A 25,092-nucleotide genomic window follows, 5' to 3' on the forward strand; every position below is an offset into this window, starting at 1 on the left:
TGGGGCCTCTGTCTGTGGAAGGGGAGCGCGGCAGCAGCTGCGGAGGGCGAGCGGCGTCAGGTGGGCCCCTGCCCTTAGCGGGCGGGTCGGTACGGAGCAGTTTAGTAGAGCCGCCCTCTGAGGAGAACATCCAGGCGACGCTGCTGGGGGTTTCCCTGCGGCTGCAAGGGCTTAGGGAGGGAGGGCAGGCTGCTTTGGAACTCAGAAGTTAATATACGGGGCCGTGGCCGAGTGCACCGGGTGGGTAACGGCCAACTTTGTTGGGATCCCTGGATCCAGGCGGTTGAGAATCGTGGCTTTCCTCACCTGAATCGCGTCATCCCCTCGTGATCCGGTGAAATCTGGTCGAGCTGTTTTTCTAGTGCTGTGCTGGGAATGTATTGGCTCCTTCATGGACCGCTCTGGTAGCGGTCCCCCTTGCAGTCCGACCGAGGGATTTGATATGAATGGTATAAGATATCTGTGGGCTTCAAATTAAATGAAGTGCAAAATGTGTAACTAATTATGACTTCTCTCACTTGCTTCCGTGTTACTTCCTTCTTTAGAAATGGATTCTGAAGCCCTTAAAAAATACTCCACGTTACATCCTAAACCTCCTGGACTTACTCTTCAGTATGGCACCGCTGGATTTCGCACCAAGGCCGAACAGCTTGATCACGTCATGTTCCGCATGGGCTTGCTGGCAGTTCTCAGGTCCAAAGCCGTGGTAGCTACTGTTGGCGTCATGGTTACAGCATCTCACAATCCTGAAGTAAGAACAACCTTTTCTTTAAAAAGAAAGTAGAAATGATCAGTCTGCTGGAATCAAAGCTCTTCCTGGTACCGAGAGACCAGACCCTGAAGGCACTTGGACCTGCTTAAAGCATGTGTTTAGCCTGCTCCTTGTAAACATGATCTCTGGCATGTGTGAAGTTACTTTTCCCTGTACACACAAGCGTCATTTTCTCTCATGTGGCACTGTTGTAATGTAGGAAATTTGTAACATTGGCAAGCTAGGAGTACGCTTGAGAAGAGGTGAACCTTTGAGCAAAATCCGCAAGTTTAAAAAATAAAGAGGTGCAGCAATTACAAACCAGGCATTTAGACTTCTGCAGCTGTGGAGCATTCCAGGTTATTAGAATCTCCCCTTATGTCATTTTAATGTAAAATAAATTTCATAGCAAAATTATAAGGGGGAAGAAGTTGGTTACTTAATATGCTAGTTACATTACATTTCTGTGCTTGTTGGAGGTATAAATAAACAGCTAAGCTCTTGCTTCCCAGAAATGCTCCACATTTAAAGAAGCAATATGATTGAACCATGTGTCAGCTGTCTTCAAAGAGATTTTATTAAGTTTCCCACTTTTAGGCTTACTATCTTTTGTTCTTTTTTTTTCTTCTAAGGAAGACAATGGTGTAAAGCTGGTTGATCCTCTTGGAGAAATGCTGCACCCTCTCTGGGAAGAGTATGCCACACAATTAGCAAATGCAGAGGAGCAAGAATTACAGAAAATAATAATTGATATCTGCCAAAAAGCAGCAGTGAACCAGCACAAAGATGCTTTAGTTTTTATTGGTAGAGACACCAGGTAATTACAAAATGCTGTAGATGTATGCTTTTATGAAAGTGCCAACGTTTTGTTCAAGGGTGCTTTTGGATGTTTAGCATTCTGCAGCCAGATTATGGGTTTTTTTTATGCCTAGTCTGCTACCTTTTAAGTTATGATTATAGCAGTAAACAAAAGTTTTCCAATGCTGTTCCTGTATTAGCTTCCCTGGTAGTTATGAGAACTTGCTGGCACTGTTTCTGAACAGGATGCTTTATTGTGGGTTTGGGGTTTTTTTTGTGGGTACTGCAAGACGTCTATGTGTGTTCAGCAGTTTGCTTGTCTTTGCTATTCTCTGGGGTGGTGGCTTTCAAAACGCTTTATTGGGAGGTGCCTACAATAGGAAAAGGTATGGATTTCTTCATGTTGAATCTAAGTCTATGGGTAGGACGTTCTCCCTCGTGTGCTTCCTTCCTAAGTCCATACATAAATGTCTTCTGCAAAGGTTATCAGCTGTATTTGTTGTTTTCCAGGCCAAGCAGTGAGAAACTTTCACAGTCAGTAATAGATGGTATCTCCGTTCTAGGTGGTCAGTACTATGGTATGTTAAACTTTTCCAATTCTAGTCTGATTTCAGGTTTTTATATAAATGTGACTCCATTATGTAGACTGAAAGCAGCAGCCCAGACACCGTTTCCATTTTTGCTTGTAATGATCTTCTTTCAGGGCAGCTGTGTGGCTTTTACTCAAGGAGGGGGGGAAGGGTTTCATCTTTTCATAACAGAACTTGAAAAATTACATATGGGTTTTCTGCACTGCATTTGTCTATTTATTGTAGAACAGCAAATACTGTACAACTTTTAAGGAGGAATTAATTTAGTATTCTATTTCTGAAAATTGTGCCTTTTATTTTATGCTAGATTATGGTCTGGTGACAACACCACAGCTACATTACATGGTCTGCTGTCAAAACACCCAAGGGCAGTATGGGAAGGCAACGCTGGAAGGTTATTATGAAAAACTATCCAAAGCTTTTACAGAACTGATAAAACAGGTGAATACTGGGTGTTGTCTTCTTCATGCAAATGTACAAAATGAATGTCTTCTGTTTGTTAGCCTGTTTGGGTCTGAAGTTTCGAATTCGGCATGCCTCTCAGTGCGGTTTCACTAGGGTATGCGTTCACTTTGCCCCTTCTTCCCTTGTGCTAAGTCTCCCAGCGCTGGGGGGAGTCAGAGGCACCTGAAGATTGACTGTGCCAATGGAATAGGAGCCCTGAAACTATCAGAAATGGAGCCCTACTTTCCAAAGGAGGTGATAATTCACCTATTTAATGATGGAACCAAGGAGAAACTCAATCACTTATGTGGTGCAGATTTTGTGAAAGTTCACCAGAAACCACCTAGAGGTATGTAGTCAGTAGTTTTATATCTTTTTACCTCCTCTCCAGATCTGAAAATGCAGGGTCTAGCAATGGCGTATCATCTTCGGATAAGCTGAGCTCCCTGTTTCTTACTAAGTGACTGCATGAATGGTTCTGCTTGTGCAATGGAGAGAGAATTGTACTGCTGGGTTTGGCACATCCCTAGTTTATGTTAGTCTAAATCATCTGGAGGAGTACATTATGTCTCCCACTGGCTGAAATATGTTTTGGCAAGCCGGTCTGAATGTTAGGCTGGTGGAGTCCAAAGATCAGTCAGCTTACTGTTACTTACTTTACTTCCCTTTGTGTTATCAAGAAACACATTGTGGGCTGGGGTTGCAGAGACATTTCCGGGTTCCCGAGGACAGCTGGGATAATTAACAGCTTGGTGCCAGTAGACTGACTGATTGACATAAACCAGTGAGGAAATTATTTCAACCAATGTCCTGCAAAGTGCATAAAAGAAAACCCCTGAACTAGGGGAGCAGGCTAGTTTGGGTATTAGGCTCTTTGAGGCTAAACTGGGTTCTCCATTTAACAACTGTGCGCTCAATGCAATGCTAGCTAAATCTGAACACCAAAGTATGGTGTCCTTTCCCCCTTGCCACGCTGCTTACGTGCTGGAGAAATGTGGAAGGGTGAGGAGCACAGTGGCAGTTCCTACCGAGGGTGGATGCTTGTGTGTCATGTCTGGATCCAGGCTTTAATTGGGACTGAGGGGAGACTCCTTGGTCGTTTTCAGGCAAGGATGGGCTCTGAAAAGAAAATGTGGTTTCCTAAACATTCACTGAAATAAATGATCTGATTTTTCTGAAGTGCTAAGTGGTAAAAGCTTCCTGTTTAAGGTCATAGTTAAATGTTGCAGTTGCCGATACCTCATGCTTTACGTTGAGGACCTCAACAGCACTGGGATGTATTGTCCTGTATCACTGTAGGCATGCAGGAGAAGAAACAGGCAAGTTTGGGGCTATAGTTCCCTGTGCTCCGAAGGCCGAGGTGTCAGCAACGCGGGCCAGTTTTCCTGTCTGCTTGTGTACTAAAATGTGTTTTTCCAGGAAGGGGTTACAGGATGCAGCAGCATGTCCTTTGGAGCTCCTTGCTGAGTTCCTGAGGGACTCTGAAGTCAGCCTAGGGAATGGCCAGCTGCAGTCTGAGAAATGGACTCTGAGGTTAACGTGGCTGGCATCTTAAAACAAAGCAAGATGTACCTTAACAAAAGAACAGTTCATTTTTGCGTGGCATTGCTGTGTCAGGTGCTGACTGCTTCCTAGCTATTTCTCTATTGGTGTTAAGCCTGGAAACTTTTTGAGGCAGGTTCTCCTTATGCATTCTATACATTGTTGTATCAATTGAATATCAAGGAGACTAAATGTGAGGTATTTTATAGCTAGCAAATCCACTTGTATGTTTTTTGTACAGCTCTGAGAAATCTTGGTGATGGTTGCTTCAGAGTGGGGTTGTTTTTTCAATGGTAGGGTTTATGTGCCACCTCCTGTTTTAATTGCACTTCGGTGATGGCTTCGCTAGCGTGGGGGTGCATGCTTGTCTTGCATCAGGAAAGCGTGTCTCCTGTGTGAAAGGAAGCAAAGGGGAGGTGCAGGTCTGTCAAGTGGGAATGGATTAAAATTAAACAGGCCTGAAATATTTCCTGAAGAAAAGCATTTTTGACGTGAAGGAAAAAGAGTTAATTCCTACATGTCTTGGAGGGTGAAGTACGTAGCAGTGTTACATCAAGAGTGCACAGCGGACCTGCCATGTGCTGGGAAACACCGGTGACATGGCTCTGGAGCCCTCCTCCACAAAACCCGAGCGTGGTTTGCCTCCACGTCCAGGGGTGTGCAGCGTGCCGTGGCCCCGCTCAGAGGAGCAGTAAGGGAGGTCTGGTCAAGCACCCAGTGTCCAACTGAGGTCGGCCGGCTGCCACTCACTGCTTCAGGCTCCTGCCCGGGTGTTGCTCTGTAAATACTGGCTCACTCTGCGGTGCAGTGGGGGGAAAGCGATTCGCCTTGGTCCGTGGGTGATGTGTGCAACTCGGTATGCTCTGCGGTGACTAAGTGCGTGAGAAAAGGGGTGTGTGTTCTGCTGCAAGGTTTTTAACCTTGTGCCATAACTGACATTCAGTGCTTATTTCAAAAATTTAGAGATGAGACTACACACAGTAGTTCTGGGACCGATTTTCATACACATCTGGGGAGAAGGTGTAGCATAATAAATGTTAGAGAACATGCATTTTCTATTAGTATTTATATTTTTGATCTGAATATGCACTTTTCAGTTGCCATTCAACACAGCTTAGTAAAAGCAATATCTGTTTCAGAGCATTATTTTTTTGTGGTGTCTGCACAGAGCTAACTTTAATTTCTGCATGAGATCCACATTGGGACTAATTTAAAGATTTTGTATCTTTTTCTGTCTCTAACTTGCATTTGTAACTCTGTGTGCACTAGGGCTAGACATGAAGCCCAATGAGAGATGCTGCTCATTTGATGGTGATGCAGATAGAATTGTTTATTACTATAAGGACGCAACTGGCCATTTTCACCTAATTGATGGAGATAAAATAGCAACTTTAATTAGTATCTTCCTTAAAGAACTTCTTGCCAAGGTAACTCTAATGCATGGAATCAATGCTGATACTTCAATTGGAACATGTAAAATAGTCTATGGAAGCTGTGTTAGTTTGTATGTATACGGTCTCTACATCTACCTAAAGTGAACACAGATTAAAAAGAGATCAGTCCTGTACCTCATTGGTATGGCCAAAATGTTGTTTTTACAAGGGTGTTACTTTGCACTCCAAATAAAAATCTGAGCACTGATACTTTAACCTGGAACCTTTTCTTAGTGGGAGAGAACTTTTCCAGTTTCAGTGTACAAAGTATTGATAATCATTCTCTTTGATTTGGTATCTTTCATTAATTTTTCATTAATTTTGGGTTCAGTCCTTCCCTCAGCATTTCTGTGAAGCTTTGTAAAGGTTGGGCATTCCATTTGCATGAGAACTTGGTTGTGGCAGTTGAGGGGCTTGTATGTCTCAGCCCTCCAAAAGTACTATCTATATCTACTGCATAGCATCCTCTCCCTACAGGGGACAGAGAGAAAAAGCTTTTCGTTTTCAGAAGTCCTCTTAGACTTGGTGTCTATGATACTAAACCTAGACAAGGTATCCTTGTTTTGTTTTCTTAGAGACCAGCTCATTTCTTACGCTGTGGCAGAGAAGGTGGCCAGTGAGGAGAACTTGTGCTTGCCACCAGCCTTTGCTTGCTTTGCACTGGAAGCTTTGACTTTACTGCTTGTGTATATGGCCTCACGTAAATGCCACATGTCTGGCCAGTGCACTGAGCTTGCTGAATCTGAAAAAGGGGTTTGAAAAGCCGAAGCTTGGAGAGCTGCTTCAAGCCAGCCACAAAAAACATGATATACAAAGACTTGAACAGAGTCTGTGTTGTCTTAAACACACAGAAGTTCTCTATGAGCTGGTGCCTCCCCCGATGCCGAGAAATTTTAAGTGTCTATAGGAGAATGTATGATGTTTAATAATTCTGATTATCATTCCATTTATCCTACTCATCTGGCTATGTGCCTATTGGACAGTAAAGCACTTTGCTTCCCGGTTTGCTCAGGTGGGAGAGACCTTAAATATGGCAGTGGTACAAACAGCGTATGCCAATGGGAGTTCGACACGCTACCTTGAGGAAACACTAAAGGTATTCTCCATTTTTTTCCTGGTAGTTTTCTGCAGATGTTGTTTTCTGCAAATTTGTTTACTTTTTAAAATAAATTCTACTGTAATATGATCACTAGAACTTAAACTAGGCTAAAATAAATGACTCTTTCAAACCTGCAGCAGCAACTAAATTCTTGGTAAACGAGATGCAGGAGAGCAAAGCTGAAGAAGTTCTAACCAGCTTTTACTAGATTTAAAAGAAGCTTGGCAAAAGCTAAGCAAAATCCCTTGTTACTTCTGGAACAAGTTGAGGATTTTGGCTTTGCAACAATGTGAATCAGTAAAGGCTCCTTGATACTTTGACACTGGGTGTTTTGTTTTCTGCAACAGGGTAAATGATCACTACAGAAACTGAGCTAAGGTATTATTTCAGTTTGGATAGAAATCTGGTATGTTCCCTGAAACCATAAACTGAACTGGGTTTTTCTTGGTTTGGGGTTTTGTTTATTTATTATTTAAAAAAATATCAGCCTTTATTTCCACTTGAGTAAATGAAATCTTTTTAATCAGGTCTGCAGAAATAGTGGCTAATTTTAGCTCTAGGGAGTCAGTAGTTGTAAAACACAGGTTAGTTTCTAACAGTCTACCCAGGTTGGTGCTTACTTCCTGTCTACTGAGGGGAGTCTGTAACAGTGTAAACATTCTCTGTCTATCCTTTGGCTGCAGGTACCTGTGCACTGTGTCAAAACAGGAGTGAAACACTTGCATCACAAGGCCCAGGAGTTTGATGTTGGTGTTTATTTTGAGGCAAATGGACATGGTACAGTAAGTATGAGCATGCAATGCATAAGATCAGCCATTATGTACAATATTTTAGTTGGATTGGCTGGAGGAGGAGGTCTTTTCACTCTCTGCCTACATTTATAAACAAGACTTTTCTCTCCTTGTTTGAGAACAGACTCGTTTCCCCCTTCTGTCTTTATCATAGCATTGCCACCAATTTCTCTGTGTTTTATGTGGGGATGGGAATTCATGGTAGCAAATGTTAATGATGGTAAAAGTCTGTTTCCTCACTGCTGCATGTATCCTAGTTCGTGATGTGGGCTGCTCTTCACAAGCTCTCATCTTTTTATTCTAGGTATTATTTAGTAAAGCTGCTGAAACTAAAATAAGACAACTGGCAAAAGAGGGGAAAGATGATGAAAAAAGAGAAGCAGCAAAGGTGCTTGAAAACATGATTGACCTGATTAATCAGGTAAAAACCAGGAGAAGCAAATCACTGTGGTGACAGTTATGGGGCTAACCCTGTTTGTCAGTACCTGTCAGGCTACTTGCAGGGACTGTTGGAGTTGGAAGTAAGGTGCCATGATAGAAGGGGCCAAGAAGAAAACAGCAGGAACAGTCTTTAGAAAGATGTAATATTTTCTCATGAGTGGATGCAGAATGCTGTTATCTGGCACAGTCTTCTGGCTGCAGGACCCAAAGAAGGAGTGGGATAGCATAGGAACCTAAAGTTAGGATGTGACTTGTTCATGATTCAACAGCCAGTAATCTTTCACCCAATGTTTTTCACTGACTTATGCAGTACGGGAGTGTTCCAGTGCCCATGGCCACACAGCCCTGGGACTCCCTGTCTTAGCCCAGACGTTATTCATCTGGGGTAGCACCAAATCATGCTTCACAGGCCAGCTTTAAGCATCCTGACCCCGGAACAAAGGTGAGGTGCCAGTCCTCCTTAGGAGAGGTGAGGACTAGGACTTGCCCTTGGCAGAGCTGTACAAGTATGCCGCTGTTCTCCTTACCACAGGGTCAACGTGGTAAGGAGGAAAAACAAAACACCACCCCTGCCAAACTAACCCAACCTCAGCTACACAGACAGAGGCAAGTCAGCCTGGCTGCATTTTCACTCTCTTCAGGTGGAAGCTTACTGATCAAATTACCCCTTTGTTTCTTCACTGTTGACTGCTCCAGTGTTTCTTCCCTTGCTGTTAACAGACAGTTGGTGATGCCATCTCAGACATGTTGGTTATTGAAGCAATCCTGGCTTTGAAAGGTCTGACTGTGCAACAGTGGGATGCCATCTATACTGACCTTCCGAATCGGCTGCTCAAAGTTCAGGTGAGTTACACACCATGCTGGCTCAGGTTACAGCAGTCTCTTGGGGCCCTGCTGTGAGCATATCTGGCCTGCGTATATTCAGATAAGCTTTATTTTAAACCTGAAACAGCCCATTAAAGGGCAGAAGTAGGCCAAAGAAGCCATGAGACAACCCAGAGGAGAGACCAGAATTTCAGTTGGACTAAAATGAAAATATAACTTACACAAATGATGAAACACTAGCCAACTATGTTAAATGGAAAAACCTGAGCAAAACTGTCCAAATTTCACCTTAGAATTTCTTTCTTAACTTTCAAACTAGAAAAATCCTATTTCTCTAAGGCCCCTGCCTGCTGGGCAGCTGGATTTTCCTTGCTGTGCCCCTTTGTACAACATGATTATTCTTTATCTCCTCCAGTATTCAGACAAAGACCTTGAGGAGAACAGGCTCCCACATGGTAGCATTGTATTAGACACAGTAAGGGAGCTCTGGGCTCTAAATTAACCAGGGGAAAGAGTTTAAGCTTTCCAATCTACTGGCAGAAGCTGCAGCTCCAGTTCAGAGGCTGACCAAGGAGGCAGTTCAGGACTGACCCTTCTTCCAAACCAAGCAGGACTTGGCTAATGTGCTGAGCAGTAGCTGAGAGGGATTCTAGGGATCCCAAAGTGTTGGAGTTAAGCAGGGAACTCCCAAACTGAGCTCTTCTTCAGGCAGCACAACGCATCAAAACCTGAAGTTCCATCTTACCTGTGACCTTTTCCATTCTGCTTTCATCATACAGCTCCAGTACACAAATAAATGGGCTGTTTCTGATGCTGCAGGTTGCAGACAGGCGAGTTATTGTCACAACAGATGCAGAAAGGCGTGTGGCTACACCTCTGGGACTACAGGAGAAAATTGATGCACTTGTAAAGAAGTACAAATTGTCACGAGCATTTGTCCGTCCATCAGGAACAGAAGATGTAGTTAGAATATACGCTGAAGCAGACACGCAGGTGAGAGCTTAACTTGTATCTGAAGTGGCTTTGTTAATGTTAACCTTCTGCTTAGCATTGGGTGATGGAGGGAGGAGTATGTTTACATACTCATCACTTAATCATGCTTAAGAGGTGCTAAATTTGGAAAAAAAACCCCACTTAGTGATTACAAAATGTCTCTTTGGATTTTCTTTTATTTATAAAAGAGATGTGTAATGTTCTCAATGTTTATCTTTAAGAGTTAAATGTTTATAAAGGCAGATTTGACACTGGATGATTTTGAAAAGAAAATCAGCCTTCTGAGAAGGCAAGGTTAAGAAGAAAGTTACCAAAGCAGCCCATAACTGCATGATTTTGCAAGAGGCAAAATAAAAATAAAAAAACCACCAACAACAACTTCGGCTGCTGTTAAGAATTAGTCCACATGTGAACTTTACATTGACAGCAAAAGCAGTGGTCCTGCTCTTCCCCCTTCACATGTTCCTGCCCCCTTCTTCTGCCAGCATGACCACAGTGGCAGAAGATACCTCATGATGACAGAGAAGGAAAACGCCTTAACATCACATATTTGCTCTAACCTTCTCACGCTGACACCAGTGTAACTAACTTTTAAAACATTCCACAGGAGAACACGGATGCCCTTGCCCATGAAGTAAACCTGGCTGTTTACCACCTTGCTGGTGGAAAAGGAGCACTACCCCAGCCTATATAACGATCTACTGCAGTTAAAGTTCATAACTTGGCTTATTTTTTAATATTACTTCCTTTACCATTTTTTAGTGTGGACATACCTGACCCTTCCTGAGAGTAGCAAGGATCAATCAGAACTGAGCAGCATATTATTCTGCTTATTCTTTACCTCTGTTAGCAACTTACCTCTTAATGAGATGCTCTTGCTGCTGAATGTTCCCCCCTTCCCTGCTTTGTCCAGCTTCAGAAGCTGAAGTGACTTAGAGGTGACTTGCTTCTCCAGTTAGTGGCCTGGTCATGCCCAGAAGGAATTCTGCCCCCCACCCAGCTTATTCCACAGGTTGTCACCTTGTGCCTGAAGTCCAACTCCCCCATGCTCAGCACACTTACAGTCACTGCCTTTGACTCGAGCTCTGTTGTGACTGTGCTCCCCAGCAGCTGCAGAAACATCATCCCCACCTTCCCACAGTAACCCAACCATCTCTGGGCTGTGTAAGGCAGAGGCTGGTACTGGGCTGGAGAGTCAGTTCACCTCAATTCAAGGGGGAAACAATATAATGAAAAAGAACATTTGCAAATAACAACGTATTATTGCAATAATATCTTCGTTAGATACTTTTATCAAGTTAAAAGTATTGCTTAGAAAGCAATTTGCAGTAATAGTATTTATAATCACTTAAGAGGGAAGGGACAGAGACAAGATTGTCTTCTGTGGCCCTGACTGTTTCCCAGCAGCGCGAAGGGGCCGGACCAACGGGATGTCATGTTTTAAATGCACAGGTATCCTCCTCCACGTATTTCTGTTCAGGGTACCTACCTCTGACAAACCTGTTTTTCATTTTAGACCTGTATTAACTCCTGGTATAATGGCATTTTCCAGATTGTTAAATAAGCACAAGTTCCAATGGATTAAGAAAAAAAAAAAGACAAAAATAAACTGGGAACAAATTGAAAAAGTGTGCACCTTGTATTTTTTAGGATTTTTTTAAAGACAGAACTCAAGACAACAAAACACATACTGTAAATAGTAGGCACCATAATCAATATGAGCCACCAATATTTAAACTTGATTCAGGCCACATCCAGAACTTCTCTTATTTACAAATATTTAACTTAAATACAACATTAAGTATTTCATTACATACAAAGTAAGAAAAGAATACTATACAACTGGGAAAGATACAGTATTTCATTTAAATAGTTACACTACATATAAGCTGAGTAGTACCAGTTTGGTTCATGTTTTTATGACGCCTTCAAGAAAATCCTTCTCAACCATTTCTTCTATCTTCTGTCTTGCTTTGCTGGAGAAGGTCTTGAGGTTCTCCATTTTTATGTCCTTACTTGGAAAACAGTTGGGGTAAAGGACAGGGCTCCCTGAGTGTCCAACGCATCTGCTTGTGACTTTGCTGTTAAAAACTTGGCTGAGTACGTTGAAGAAAGGCAAAAGTTGCTCAATGCTGCGAACAGTGTAGATGGTTAAAAGCAAGTGACCTGGTTCCCAACTTAGTGTTTTCCCTGAGCTGTCCTCCTCCGGGTTTTTCTGTAAATACAGAGAAATGGGAGATAATACAGGACAAAACAGAAAAAGCACAGGCAAAAGTAAAAGACTAATGTCCAGTTAAGTATTTTTCTATATTCCGAAAATACTTGTCCCATCAACAAAATACTTGTGTGCTGGAGCGCTTCTTTCGAAGCGGATCTCCTGCTCCTCCTCCCCTCACTGCATTTTGCAGCAGCAGTGGCTGGGAGCACAGGGGCTGACAGCTGGGTGGCTGACGCTAACAGGAAAGCTGTGGTGGGCCTTTGAGTCCCCTGCCTCAGGCCAGGGCTGGCCCAAAGCAAGGCAGCCCCCCTCCCTGGCACCCGGCGGGCTGCCCTGTAGAGCTGCTCCTGGCGCAGCATCCCGCTGGCTAACACAAACAGCCCAAGCTGGTGACAGCCAGTACTGCAGCTGCTCGGGTAAGCTGTGTGCTCCTTCAGCCGCTTTCCAAGGCAGGCTGGTCTCTGGTAACAGTCCTGCTTCACCCGACTGCCAGCATTAGGGACAATAAACCCCAGAGGAAGTTAAAACAAAAATGAAGTGTTTTCACTTTGAAGCTAGAGTTCAGAGTTTTCAGGAAGAGCAAAAGCAGTGCTGTTTTTAGCATCAGAAATAACACAGGTGGAGGCTTCGAGCAAACACTTGAAGTTGTCCTCAAAGGAAAATGGTTCGGTTGCTCATTCCACGTTCTCAGACAACCTTGGTTACGCACCTTCCATTTCATGGGGGTGCTTTCAAGGGAGAGAATTTCAGGAACCCCACCAGCGAAGGCAGCAGTCACACACCAGACACTCACAGGCAGTGTCAGTACACTGCTGTAACCCTCTTTAGGGTTGTCTTAATATCTGCGTACTAAAATACCTGAGCACTAACATCCAGCTGCTTATATGGTGGTACTCTTCACTCATTTCCTTTTTTTCCTTTGAGTCAACAAACATATTCAAACCTAGACAATAAGGTACTACCACCACTAGAAACACCTTGTTTGGACTGTTACTGACAAACCAGTATGGGAGAACTACCACAAAGTTGGGTTCCAGCAATACTGGTTTTTATTCTGTAAGGAAGGAGAAAAGAAGCACAAAGGCCACATCAAGGAGAGCCACCTCCTGATCCACCTGCCCCCCCGCTGCCCTGGTGGGCTGCACAGTTCCTGAAGAGCCAGCTTTGTAATGAAAGGAGAATGAAGGGGAAAGAACAGCAGTGGGAGCAGAGCGTAAGGTAAGGATTACTGACTGCACAGCCTTTGAGCAAACAGATTCTCTGCAAGAGATGATACTTTAGCAAACACAGTTTTTGCCCTTTAAATGAAGCAACTATCATCTGCAATTCAGGAGCCTACATGACATCCGTTTCACAAAACCCAATTAGGTTAAAATTAAATAGGAATGTATTTAGTATTTTAATCTGGTAGTTAGGCTCCCTATCACAGGAGATTACTATTCTAGCTCTACAAGTCTCAAGAAGAGAAAGGCACGTAATGAACTAGAACAAAGGGAAGACTGAATTCCAACACAGAAAGAGTTGTTGATACCTCCTACTTCTAATGAAGCTAGTAGTTTTTAAAGCTTCTCCTTGAAAAACTTCACATTGGATTCACAGAAGAGAGGCTTTTCAGTACGGGTTCTCTACTGTGCTCAGTGTTACTCAGCGGTGAGCACAGACTACCTCCGGCACGCAGCGAGTGTCAGTGTTGCACAGCAGCCAACCAAATGGGGTGCAGGTGCAAATACTAATTCTCTCTCTGAGCAATGAAATACAATCCATCCAAGCCATTTCCTCACAGCAGTATCTGCTAAGCAAACACCAGTAATTCCTCAGATACTTCAAACAATAGTTAATTTGACAGAGACCGATTAGGGATTGTGTGTTTCACATCTAAGAAATAATTTTTATTTAACTTCATAATGATTTGCAATCATAATTCTTCTTAGAACTAACATTAACTTTTTGTAATCTATTTCATGTAGGAAATAAAAAATAAATTTTTAAGTTATCTATAAAAATAAGGGCTCTCATGATTCTTTCACTTCAGAAAAAAATCTCTCAACTTCATCCTCTAACAAGACTGACCTCTCAGTTCTCACTGAAAGCTAAATACTGCCCAGGGCCTTGAGGTGATGGTATTATTATGGTGAGCTTGTTTCACAACTCAAGCATCAAAGGCCACCCTCACCTGATGCTTGGCCATCTCCATTCCCTCCAAAACCACCGTCTTAAAGTCCTCCTGTTTGTCCTGTGGAAGGAAAGAGGAGAACTTTCAGACTGCATTTCATTTATCAAAATAATACTTTGCCATGAAGGCCGTGCAGTTGCTTGGTTGGGTGCCATGCTTCAGCTAGAAAAATCACCTGCCCCAAAGAGTCCGTGGTCCAGAAACAGCAGACTCTGGAGCTAGTGTGGCCAAGACACTATTAGACAATAACAGCACTGCCAGTTTCTTCTGTTTATTGCCAGTAGTGCCGAAGGAGGTTTTTAAGCACATTTCCTTCAGACAACAGAGCCTGAGCAACACCATACTACATGAATCTGAGCATTAGTCAGAGCGCCTTGAAGAAAAATTAAGATCCACTGGAACATTTTTCTCAGAAACAGTTACTTTCTAAGAAAAACCCGCAGCTATATACAACAGTATTCTCCTCTGCACAAAGAAGAAATGGCCTGGAAGTCAATATTCATTACCTCATGTTTAACTCATCATCATACCCCTAGCTATGGTTCACAGTGTGCAACTGCTGCCATGACTAGGGAGTTCCAGAAGTTCCAGGAAGTTTTCTATGTTCTTGAAGCATGCTGTGTAGAAGTCCTGACTTCAGGCATCTATCTCAACATACAGTACTTACCAGCATGTATGTTTTATGCACCCTATGTAATTTATAATTCACGCAGAGAGATTATTTGGAGTGTGACAACTCCAAAGTGACAACTTTTTAACAGGTATAGCACCCTACATTGAAGATCAGGGTTAGAGGCTGTGCCTGATTGGCAATCAAAATTGATTATTCCCGTATACATGCAAGAAGAGAAATTTAGTCTCATCTTCAGTTCAAAAACCAATAAAATAAAGAATGCAGATGTGCTTCAGATACTTGTTTTACTCCCTGTAGTTATGAGCCTTGCTTGAATAGTTCAGATCTGCCTGCAGCAAAGTTATCCCTAAATTTTATGTAGCCACTTGCATGTCAGTAGTAGTTTCTTTACTCAGTGAAAACATTCATTAGAGATTGTAAATGCAGTAGCTACAGCAAGCTGACAGTGTTTCAGCCCTGACAATGCTATCTATTTAGAGGGAAACCCAAGAATGAAACTTCAGAGCTTTCTCCCATATGGCTTCGAGCTTCTTCCCTGTTTCCCTGGCCCACCCAGCAACCTTTCCCAGTATGGTGTCTGCCCAGGGGGGCTCTGTCCTCACAGCAGGAGCAGCAAGTGTCTGACAGCAATTTTCTTACTTTGTGACAGCAGAAGGAAACTCCCTGGGACAGGGCTTGGCCAGCTTCCACCAGCTTCATTAGCAGATCAGGCCCCCACCCCACCCAAAGTACGGTTTTAATATAACTCATGCACCAACATAATGACAACCCTAATTCTGCTCCCACCCTACAAACTGCACAGCCAAGATTTCCCTAGAACTGTTTCTACTGCTCTCTGCCCTCTTCCATTCATTGTATCTGCTTCAGGGAAGAAATCCAGCCCTCCCTGGCTCTACAGAGTCTCAAAACACTTGGTTCTGTCATTTTGAGGAATGCAACAGTTTTCTAAATATTTAAATGTGCTTATTATTAACAAAAATGCTTTTCTACTTCAAAAGGTAGCTAGTTATACTAGTATCTACATATATGACTAGCTATCTGAAAGTGATTTTATGTTAAAATATATTAAGACACTGAAGCATGTTTTACTTTCTACTCAAATAATACAAACAATACTGTTAATTGGAAACTCCAAAGTCACTGACTATAGTAGGTATGGGGTTTTTTTGCTGTTGGTTTGGGGTTTGTTTTTGGTTTTTATACCTACATGTGGTTTTTGCCTGATGCTGACTTGAGATTACTCCAGTGGGAATCTCCCACACCAGATGAACTCCTTTCCATTCTTCATTGTTTAAAAAAAAAAAAAAAAAAATCCAAAACCAAACAGTGCTGTATGTTACTGTACATGACAGTTTTCAAGGAGAAGCATAACTGGAAGAAAGCAACATACCTTTGCTTTTTTTCGCAGCAGTTTTGCTAGACGCACCACATACGGTTTGAATTCCCTCTGATGCGTACCCTGTCTTCGTACTTCCAAGCCCGAATCATCTGATGCTTCTGGAATAAAAGCCCAACGATACCTGTCATGAGATAACACAAGCAGACATTATCCTTACTGAACATGCAGGCTTTTCTGCTAGATCTAAAAATGTGAGTGGATGAGGAAATCTAGTTAAGTATCAAAGAAAGAGTGTGTGTGGGGGGAAAGCCACACAACAAAACAAAACCAAAACCAACCCACATAAAACACATCAGACTTTGATAAGAAAGAATAGGAAAGGCACATTCTGAAAAGCAGGAAGTAACATGGCTGAGAATGTAGCATTGTCTTTTTTTCTTTAGAGTTTCTTAAAGTAGTTAAGGATTCCAAGAGCAAGATAAGGCAGAGAAGCTAAAAACAGTAGTATTCACATCTTCATTGTGTGCAAGAGAACTGAAAGCAATTCTGAATTATAAAATAAGTTACTTAAAACATTTTGCTGCACATTTGCAATGCATACTATTAAAACACAAAATGTTCTCATCATTATACCATGTTGATAACAGAAACTCATTTATTTTACCTACTCATAGGCCAACAAGACCAAGTGGACCATCGCCGCCCCCCCCCCCACCTTGCTGCACTGCAAGGACTGGCTACTTGCATTATAAATTATAAACTATAAAGGAAATCAAAGTTTCTGTACTTAAAACTTCAATCCAAGCCTCCATGAGAACACTACAAAAGACACTGTGATTCAGCATGACTGTTGTCTTTCCAGAAATGCACAGTAATGACCTAAATAAAACCAGGTTAGCTAATAACAGAGATTAGGACAGCTTGGAGAACTGAACAAGAGTTATGAGCCAAGTCCCCAGAAAAAGAAAAAAAAATAAGAAAATGAGGAACCCTTCAAGATTAGCTTTAGATTTAGAAATACTACAGCGCACAAACTGACACAGTGTGTACAAGTCCTTCCACCCTCTATCCCACACAATCATCTTTTAAGTAACAAGATAATTAAAGGTGACCAAACGTCTACAGAGCTGTGCCAGGGCAGCAGCTCTCACACGGTCACCACTGCACAGTGTGAAGGAAGAGATGAGATACTTTGTTTTGTCCTTGGTGGCCTCTCATTTCTAGGGTCTTCAGCAAATGCCAGTTGTTTTGCATTCATTTTTTTCCAACAAAACAGGATTGCAGAGGCACTGAGGAAGCAGTTGGCACACATGAACACTACCGACCAAGAAAAACCTATGGGGTCCCCTTCGCAAGCAGGTTTGTTGCAACATCTTCCAGACAGATCATGCAGGAGTAATAAGTGAGTCATGCTGAGACGACATATAGTCATCTGATCTCATGCATTAGTCACTGAGACATGTGGGTTTATTTTGAGTTCTTAGACATTACTGCAACTAAATACTTTAAAAATAAAATACTTGAATAAATCACTATTACTGATTAGCTCACAAGTGTGGAGAATCTCTTGCCACAGGCTAAATCAAACCAGCTTGAACTCATTTGGTGTGTAGAATCATTTGCTCTGTGGGCCACTCTGACACTGGGAGGGAATGAACTGTGGGCTGCCCTGGGTGAAGGCCAGAAAAGGAAAGGAAATATAGGAAAACAAAGATTTTTATACACTAGCATGGACAAACATCCAAAAACTTAAGTGACAGTGTCTTCTACTCACATCTGAAACTGAGGCAGGTTTTCAGATGGTAAAGCTAGGGCCAAGTCCAAAAATTTGCAAGCGGACAAGTACAGGTTCAACCATCTCTGGCTATTGTAGGATGTGGAGAAACCATTGCCACCTGTGTACGTCGTCTCCAGACCAGCAACAGATGGGCCAGAAGTTCTAAAATAAATTACACCAGGCAGGTGAGTTATAACAGCCTTCTGCCACTATGGGAACATCATCTTTCTGACTTGCCCTTACAAACACACAACTCTTTATTTACCAACTTAATCCTGAATCCATAAATCAAACCAGAACATTGCAAGTCTGTGCTATGGGTGGGGTTTTGTATGTTTATATATATGTGTATGTGTGTGTCTGTATACATGATAAAATGGTAATATATAATAAACATGTTAAACTGCATCTCATTCCCACCAGACGTCCAAATTAAGAGAAAGTTTAAAATTCCCAGTCATATCAACATTATTCTAGGGAAAAATTCTTCAAAAGAACAAAGAGAATCTAGAAAAAAAAAAGTGAAGAACAACACTTGTGCAAATAACTCCTGTTCTTTTGAGAAATCTGCCTTTACTGCTGGCATTGACTGAAATCGGATCATACTGTGTGGAAGGTAGATGGGACAGAAATGGACAACAAAACAAGAAAAAATATCTACCTCATCTTTATGTCTTTCTAACATTAGAAAGAAACCACATTTTTATTTAGACCAAAAAAAAAGCGCATCAGTAGTATTTGAAGTAAGTGTACAATACAGAAAAGCTATAAAGTCATGTCATGCATATTTTAATTGCAGAAGCAGTATAATTTTAGCCAGGAAGACAGAACTAATATACTTGTGCAGCATAATTTACCTTAGTGGTTTATGAGCAATCAGACAGTGGGATTTTTTTTGTTTTGTCCTGAAGAGTATGTCCCTGTTACTGCAGCCAGACTGAACTACTCTTTACTTATCCTTCTCATCTGAGCTTGACAATTCTTTCTAAGACAAATTATTTTAAAGAATGACTCAACTGCCCATCAGTATGCCAGGAGACTGTTATCATGTTAAACAAGCTGGAAGTTCGTAAGTTTACCTGGAAATGTCTTCATCAGCAGTGAGCTCCTGTTCCATCAGTAAAAACACTTGTACCTGAAGATCAAATGCTACATTTTAATACCATTTTTTAATGGACTGTGACTCAGGAAAATGCTGTAGGGAGGCCTGAGTAATAAGCCTTAGAGGAACTCTTTAGGGCTTTATTTCCATTCCTGAATGATGAAATAACCCCCTGAACCATGAATGGACACTGGCACCCTAAAGCTCTTTCATCCCTTATATATAGGCTGAGTAGCACAAGGGCCATAACAGTCTCTTTTACGGCCAGGAAAGCTCTCAGAGGCTAATCCACTCCTTAGAGAGCAAAACCTAAAGGAAATGAGAATAAAGAATCATGTAATGGAGCAGTCAAGCTCAGGTGTGAATTCCCAGAAGTAACACAGTCCTGTCCACTGAAAGTAGTTCCAGGACTGTGGTAGCTTGTGTAAAGGCCAAGGGACAGCACAGGAATCAGAGGGTTACATTAAATAGAATGGGTTTCCTAATACTTATGCTATTGACAGGCTCAAAATTAAATGCATATATTGCTAAAACAATGCACTTGATCTTTAAAATACTTTATATAGCTTTTCTCCTTCTATTGCTTAGATCTGTGGTTAACTAAGGGCTAGGTTAGGTGCCTACAGATCCCCCCCCAAAAAAAAAGTCACAGCAGTGATTCTGATTTGCAATCTGTGTTAGCCAGTCCCTTGGGAACTCCTTGACTAACAGGCTAAACAGACCACAGGATGCACCAACCACTCTCCTCCATTCCCATTGCCAAAGCTGAAACCCAAAAGAGCGCGTGAAACAGCCAACACCAGAGACTCCACAGGTAGCAGCTCTGAGGACAGATGTTTATCCTGTCTTGTTATGCAGAGTAAAACAAGAGAAAGAAGAAAGCTGAGTTGAGCCTTGAATAAATATAGTTACAAAATTTCAGCCACAATGTGATCTGAATGACCATCAACTGCCAATACAACATGGATTCTTACTCCTTTATGTGGCTCCTCATCCTCATTGCTGGAGGAAGAAGGCTGAATGACCAGGAAAGTAGAAACAGGGAACACTGAGCAGAGCAGGAGTGGGAATGGTGGAGAGGGTACACATACGTAAGCAGAAATTGAAGTAGGAGTCAGTAGGGAACAATGAAAGAAAATGCAAACTTAATTCAGGAGACATCTGAACAGCTTAAATAGCATAAGACAACAGATATTCCATTTGGTTGCAAAAAATGGACATCAGGACTATGAAAATAAGTCAGCTTTCAATTTGTGTCCATTGTACATTTACATGTACAATATCTAGAAGATATTTTCATAAAAATGTTGAGGAGGAATAAGGTTGTGTCTCAAATTTGCACCAGTCTTCCAAATCCTGAATGCTAAATGCAACTCACCAGTTCAGTGATCATGGTTGGCCAAAGCGAGGTAAGGTGTTGCGGAGACATTCTTAAAAGCAATACTCTGAAAAACAGGAACACTTGGGAATGAAGGGTGGGCACCTGTGGCAAACGGAGACTTTCTACCAGCCTTTCTGAAACAAAAAGCCAAGAAGATTTCCTCAGTTCAGAATAATTCCAACTAGCATTTTCTCCTTCCCTCATTTACTTTCAGTTTTTACTTTTAAAGTATCTGCCACATTACTGTTTCAGTACTTTGCTACAGTTTTATTCTGTCAATATAAAAAATAACCACTTTTACCAAGCAACAAACAAAAGCAAGAAACCTCAAAACAATGCAGTTGCATATTTTGATTGAAGTTCTACACATAAATGCAATAGTGCATCTGGGAGTTTTGTTCATCTTATGCAGAGTTTCACCCATCACAGCTAGGATATATTATCATTATTAATAAAAGACTGCATCATCATGGTACATGGGATATTACACAGGCACAATACACTCTTATTTAGCCATAACCACCTCTAAGCATTCAACATATACAGATGCAGATAAATAAAGAAATTTTTCAGTCAAACCAACACATGCACTTCACAGTCCAGACCAGTAAAACCACCTGATATCTTGAACATAGTAAACCCAGCTACTGACTTGACTGAGGAGAAAAAAAAACCCCAAAACCAAAACCCAAACAACTTCAAAGAATAAATCCTGGAACAAATGAAACAAGAAAGATGATGTAATTGACTTTCCATATAGAGGAAGAGACCAAAGTGTCCACCTTGGTAGCACTAAAAAACAATATATCTAGAAGCTGCTGCTGTAACTATTTGCATAATCTTAGAATAAAACTAAGCAGCTCCCATTCCCAATCACTTAATGTAAAAGGTCACTAGAAGAGATATTCTTCAGTGATAAATAGGACGGATAAATAGAGCAGCAGAAAAAACAGCTAGAGCAGTCAAGAATTCAAAACTTCAAGGTCAGCCTTTTCATTTATCCCTAATTGATAGGTGTTTATAGCTCGGATGTTCATGTCAAAAGGCACACTGCAGGTACCCAAGGACATTGATCAAGGTATAAAATGACAGATCAGTGAAATAATCTGGATAAAAGTCAACTGGTAAATCACAAAGTCTGTGTAGTTTGTAATCGTTTAAGACTGAAAATGTTTTAAACAATATCTGCAGAAGCTTTGCATCCAGCCACAGAAAAGGTACTGCACACCGATATTCCATGGGACAAGTTTACCCACTGTTACCCTGTCACACAAACATTCCTCAGTTAACATCAGAGTCCAGAAGTCCACTAGATGATATGTTTTTTACTGACCTTGTATGTCTGGAAGGTATTTCTGGTACTGGTCTATCTCACTACTAAAAATTGCGAAAGCCAGTCTCTTCAGGAGCATAGCACGCTGTTCCAGCTCTGCGTCTCGATTAGCAAACAGATTGAGAGAACTGCTCTGAGCCACAGCCACTCGTGCTGAAAGAGAAAATGCATAGTGCAGAGACAAACTTCAAAATTTCCCTTCTGTTTCACTTTAAGGCACAAATAACTCTTACTTTCGTTGCATTAATGTAGTTCAAAAAACAGATGTTAAGATGATGCATGTCCTGCAATTTGTATTATTAACCACAGTGATTTAAAATACATGTTGAAAGAAAATTTGTAAGCATACATAATGGTGCCTGGGTTTGGGAGCTTTTGGGAGGGAGTTTAGCCTTTCTTTCTTTTTTTTCTTTTTTTTTTTTTTTTTTTTTTAAGAAAATTTCTAGGTTTATATACAGTCAGAAGTTTGGAAACTGCAGAATCAATTTTTCCTTAAGCAGAGTTAGTGTCAGGTTTTTTAAAAAAAAAAAAAAAAACACCAAACAACCCCAACAAACCAAAACGAAACACCCACCTGCCCCGCAAAAAAACCGAACCAACAAACAAAAAAACCCAACAAAAACCACCCCCACCCTCTCTGCTCAGTCAGCTTTGCCATATAGGCAAAATTCACTGTGTGCCAGTTTGGTCTCAAATTCTCTCACTTCAAGTTATCTTATTTATGGATCTCCAGAAACAAGTAGTTCAAGAAAACATGAAAAACATGGAATAAATCAAGCAGATTGAAATAAATGTTGAACAAATGTTTGAGATATTTGTTTTCCTTTTTTTTAATGTTTCCCTTGGAGAAAAGTCACTACTACATTAATAAATACTCACTCATCAAATCTCTGAATGTGGTTTTGTCATGTGTCATCAAATTATCCATAATAGCTCTCCAACTAAAAGAGGAAGATTGTACACACATCAGAAAAGCAAGAAAAAAAGCAGGAATTTACAGAAATATTTACGGAGCTTTTTTTTCTCTTTTAATTCAGGCTAAGGCTTCCAATCCAAGCTCTTTTCTACATAAGTACCATTTACTTGGTGTGATTTGATCTGAAACTGTAACTGTATTTTTTGAACGCCCTTCTCAAAGAAAATAAAAGATGCCACCCAGAGGGCCCTTGACAGGCTTGAGAGGTGAGCCCGTGGGAATTTCATGAAGTTCAACAAGGCCAAGTGCCAGGTCCTGCACATGCGTCGGGGCAATCCCAAGCACAAGTACAGGCTGGGCAGTGAGTGGATTGAGAGCAGGACTGAGAAGAACTTGGGGGTGTTGGTTAACCAGAAGATCAACACAACCCAGCAATGTGTGCTCACAGCCCACAGAGCCAATCATATCCTTGGCTGCACCAAAAGAAACGTGACCAGCGGGTCGAGGGAGGTGGTTCTCCCCCTGTACTCCACTCTTGAGACCCCACCTGGAGTACTGTGTTCTGCCCTGGGGCCCCCAACATGAGAAGGACATGGACCTGTTGGAGCAAGTCCAGAAGAGGGCCACAAAGATGGTCAGGGGGCTGGAGAACTCTCCTATGAAGACAGGCTGAGAGAGTTGGGGTTGTTCAGCCTGGGGAAGAGAAGGCTCTGGGGAGACCTTACAGCAGCCTGCCAGTACCTAAAGGGGGCCTACAGGAAAGATAGGGAGGGACTCTTTATCAGGGAGTGTAGCGATAGGATGAGGGGCAGTGGTTTTAAACTGAAAAAGGGTAGATTTTGATTATATGTAAGGAAGAAATTCTTTAGTATGAAGGAGGTAAGACACTGGAACAGGTTGCCCAGAGATGTTGTGGCTGCCCCACCCCTGGCAGTGTCCAAGGCCAGTTGGATGGGGCTTTGAGCATCCTGGTCTAGTGGAAGGTGTCCCTGCCCACAGCAGGCAGGCTGGAACTGGAAGATCTTTAAGGTTCCTTCCAACCCAAATCATTCTATAATTCTATAAAATGTTAACCACTTTTTTCCTCATATTAAAAATAAACTTTAAAAAAAACCCCCTCACAATTGAAAAAAATAGACTTGTGCATAGAAATATACCTTAGGTAAGCGAGTTTCACATTTCATGTGATTATCTAAAACACAGAACATCCCCTTTATTCCTCTCAACAGAGATCTGTTGGGAAATTTTGGTCCACATTATACATCCTCTTGTGTAATGGTATACATAAAATTTGTAACAGCCATCACTATAAGCAGAAAAAAGAAAGTCTTACTGGTTAACACAGGAAGCATCCATCTGGAAGAAACTGGAATCCATAAAGAGGTCAAATGCTTCCTTTTTCCATGCCCTCCTTGTATACTGATACCCACTAAGACTGCTTAATAACTGGACACAGGCTCGATAGCTGGATGCATTGTGAGCACTAAACAAAAAAAAAGAAAAAGTCAACATGAACCAATTTTGAATTGCTGCTTTATAGTAAGTTTGACAGACATCTAATCCTTATCATGCCTCTTTCAACTTAAGTGTCACCCACTAAATTTCAACTGGCTGTAGAGATGCACATCAATTCAATAAATTGTAAAGATACCTGTGATTACGGAGGTAGGGAACAACATAGTGCATAATATTTACAAGCAAAGGAATAACCCTCTCTTTTTCATCACTGTAGAAAACCATATCCAAGAGATGAGCCAAAACCTATAAAAGGAGAGGAAGGTATGTTAACATGCACTCTCAAATTGATTTTTATCTACTATTCAGCATCTTTTTGTATCATGTCCTTCACTGAATGTTTAAGTTTATGATAGAATTGATCTAATTTCATGTACTATAAAAAATCCAGAGTATAAAGATCCCATTGTTTTTAAAACAAACTAAGGTAAAACCACAGAAGCATGAACTCCTGGGCAAAGAATTCTACAGAATAAGCTAGAAACAAACAACAAAAAAATTCAAAGACTGACTGTGATTATCAGCAGTAACTAACACATACCACTAATAACACACAAAGTTTGCCACCAAAAAAGTTTGCTATACTACACATCTGAAAAGCCACGCTTTACACCTCATCCACCTCACTGAATCTTCACAACTGGGTTAGGAACAAAGTTTTATATATTACATGACAGGACCCAGAATCCATTCACAGTGTTTCCCACCAAATCGCCTTCCCCAAGCTTCTAATCCAAAGCTTTTCACAATATAAAAGTTTATTATAAGACAGCATTTATTATATCTGAGGAGATATTTACCTCAGAAAGTAAGGTCAAAGCATGGACACTATAAACAGATGGAGTTATGTTTGAAGTTTCCATTGCTGGAGACAACATATCTAAATAAAGATAATAATAAAAAAACGTCCAAAGTTAGTCTTCTTATGCCATTATTTACCTTACAAGTATACTTTAATAGCACATAGTTTGAAGATGTACAGACTTTGCAATATACA

General features: G+C 41.4%; 2 protein-coding genes across 4 annotated transcripts in view; one reads left to right on the plus strand and one right to left on the minus strand.

The window, feature by feature from the left end:
• Window positions 1–86: 86 nt before the first annotated feature.
• On the plus strand, window positions 87–11,300 carry PGM3 (phosphoglucomutase 3). 2 transcript variants are annotated; one of them, XM_010565747.1, is made up of 13 exons: window positions 87–449; window positions 546–751; window positions 1,384–1,568; window positions 2,060–2,127; window positions 2,447–2,580; window positions 2,737–2,932; window positions 5,395–5,552; window positions 6,571–6,654; window positions 7,341–7,439; window positions 7,753–7,869; window positions 8,610–8,732; window positions 9,534–9,707; window positions 10,315–11,300. In XM_010565747.1, the coding sequence occupies exons 1-13, from the start codon at window positions 392–394 to the stop codon at window positions 10,399–10,401; spliced, it is 1,689 nt and encodes a 562-aa protein (XP_010564049.1). In that variant the 5' UTR covers window positions 87–391; the 3' UTR covers window positions 10,402–11,300. The 2 variants fall into 2 exon arrangements, with proteins under 2 accessions (XP_010564049.1, XP_010564050.1); XM_010565748.1 differs by lacking the exon at window positions 10,315–11,300 and having other exon boundaries at window positions 9,494–9,701.
• A 25-nt stretch (window positions 11,301–11,325) lies between these two features.
• Window positions 11,326–25,092, minus strand: part of DOPEY1 (dopey family member 1) — a 69,949-nt gene continuing 56,182 nt past the window's right edge. Inside the window, exons 28-38 of one of the 2 annotated variants that reach the window (XM_010565745.1) lie at window positions 24,896–24,975; window positions 24,232–24,341; window positions 23,914–24,063; window positions 22,544–22,605; window positions 21,665–21,817; window positions 20,329–20,465; window positions 18,928–18,983; window positions 17,846–18,010; window positions 16,123–16,252; window positions 14,099–14,158; window positions 11,326–11,922 (exon numbers count right to left, since the gene is read on the minus strand). In XM_010565745.1, coding sequence (XP_010564047.1) covers window positions 11,617–11,922; window positions 14,099–14,158; window positions 16,123–16,252; window positions 17,846–18,010; window positions 18,928–18,983; window positions 20,329–20,465; window positions 21,665–21,817; window positions 22,544–22,605; window positions 23,914–24,063; window positions 24,232–24,341; window positions 24,896–24,975 — 1,409 coding nt within the window. In that variant the 3' untranslated portion in view covers window positions 11,326–11,616. Of the gene's footprint in view, window positions 11,923–14,098; window positions 14,159–16,122; window positions 16,253–17,845; window positions 18,011–18,927; window positions 18,984–20,328; window positions 20,466–21,664; window positions 21,818–22,543; window positions 22,606–23,913; window positions 24,064–24,231; window positions 24,342–24,895; window positions 24,976–25,092 lie in introns of those variants that run through there. The other variant, XM_010565746.1, reaches the window with a different exon arrangement.

Source organism: Haliaeetus leucocephalus, unplaced genomic scaffold (assembly GCF_000737465.1).
Source record: "Haliaeetus leucocephalus isolate CR32 unplaced genomic scaffold, Haliaeetus_leucocephalus-4.0 Scaffold195, whole genome shotgun sequence".
NCBI lineage: Eukaryota > Metazoa > Chordata > Aves > Accipitriformes > Accipitridae > Haliaeetus > Haliaeetus leucocephalus.

Bases quoted from the DNA above. Each gene is read 5' to 3' on its own strand.
- PGM3 (XM_010565747.1), top strand. From the start codon at position 392: ATGGACCGCTCTGGTAGCGGTCCCCCTTGCAGTCCGACCGAGGGATTT. The intron at 2,581-2,736 runs GTGAATACTGGG...CCTTGTGCTAAG, and splicing joins TTACAGAACTGATAAAACAG to TCTCCCAGCGCTGGGGGGAG. The intron at 6,655-7,340 runs GTATTCTCCATT...CTTTGGCTGCAG, and splicing joins ACCTTGAGGAAACACTAAAG to GTACCTGTGCACTGTGTCAA.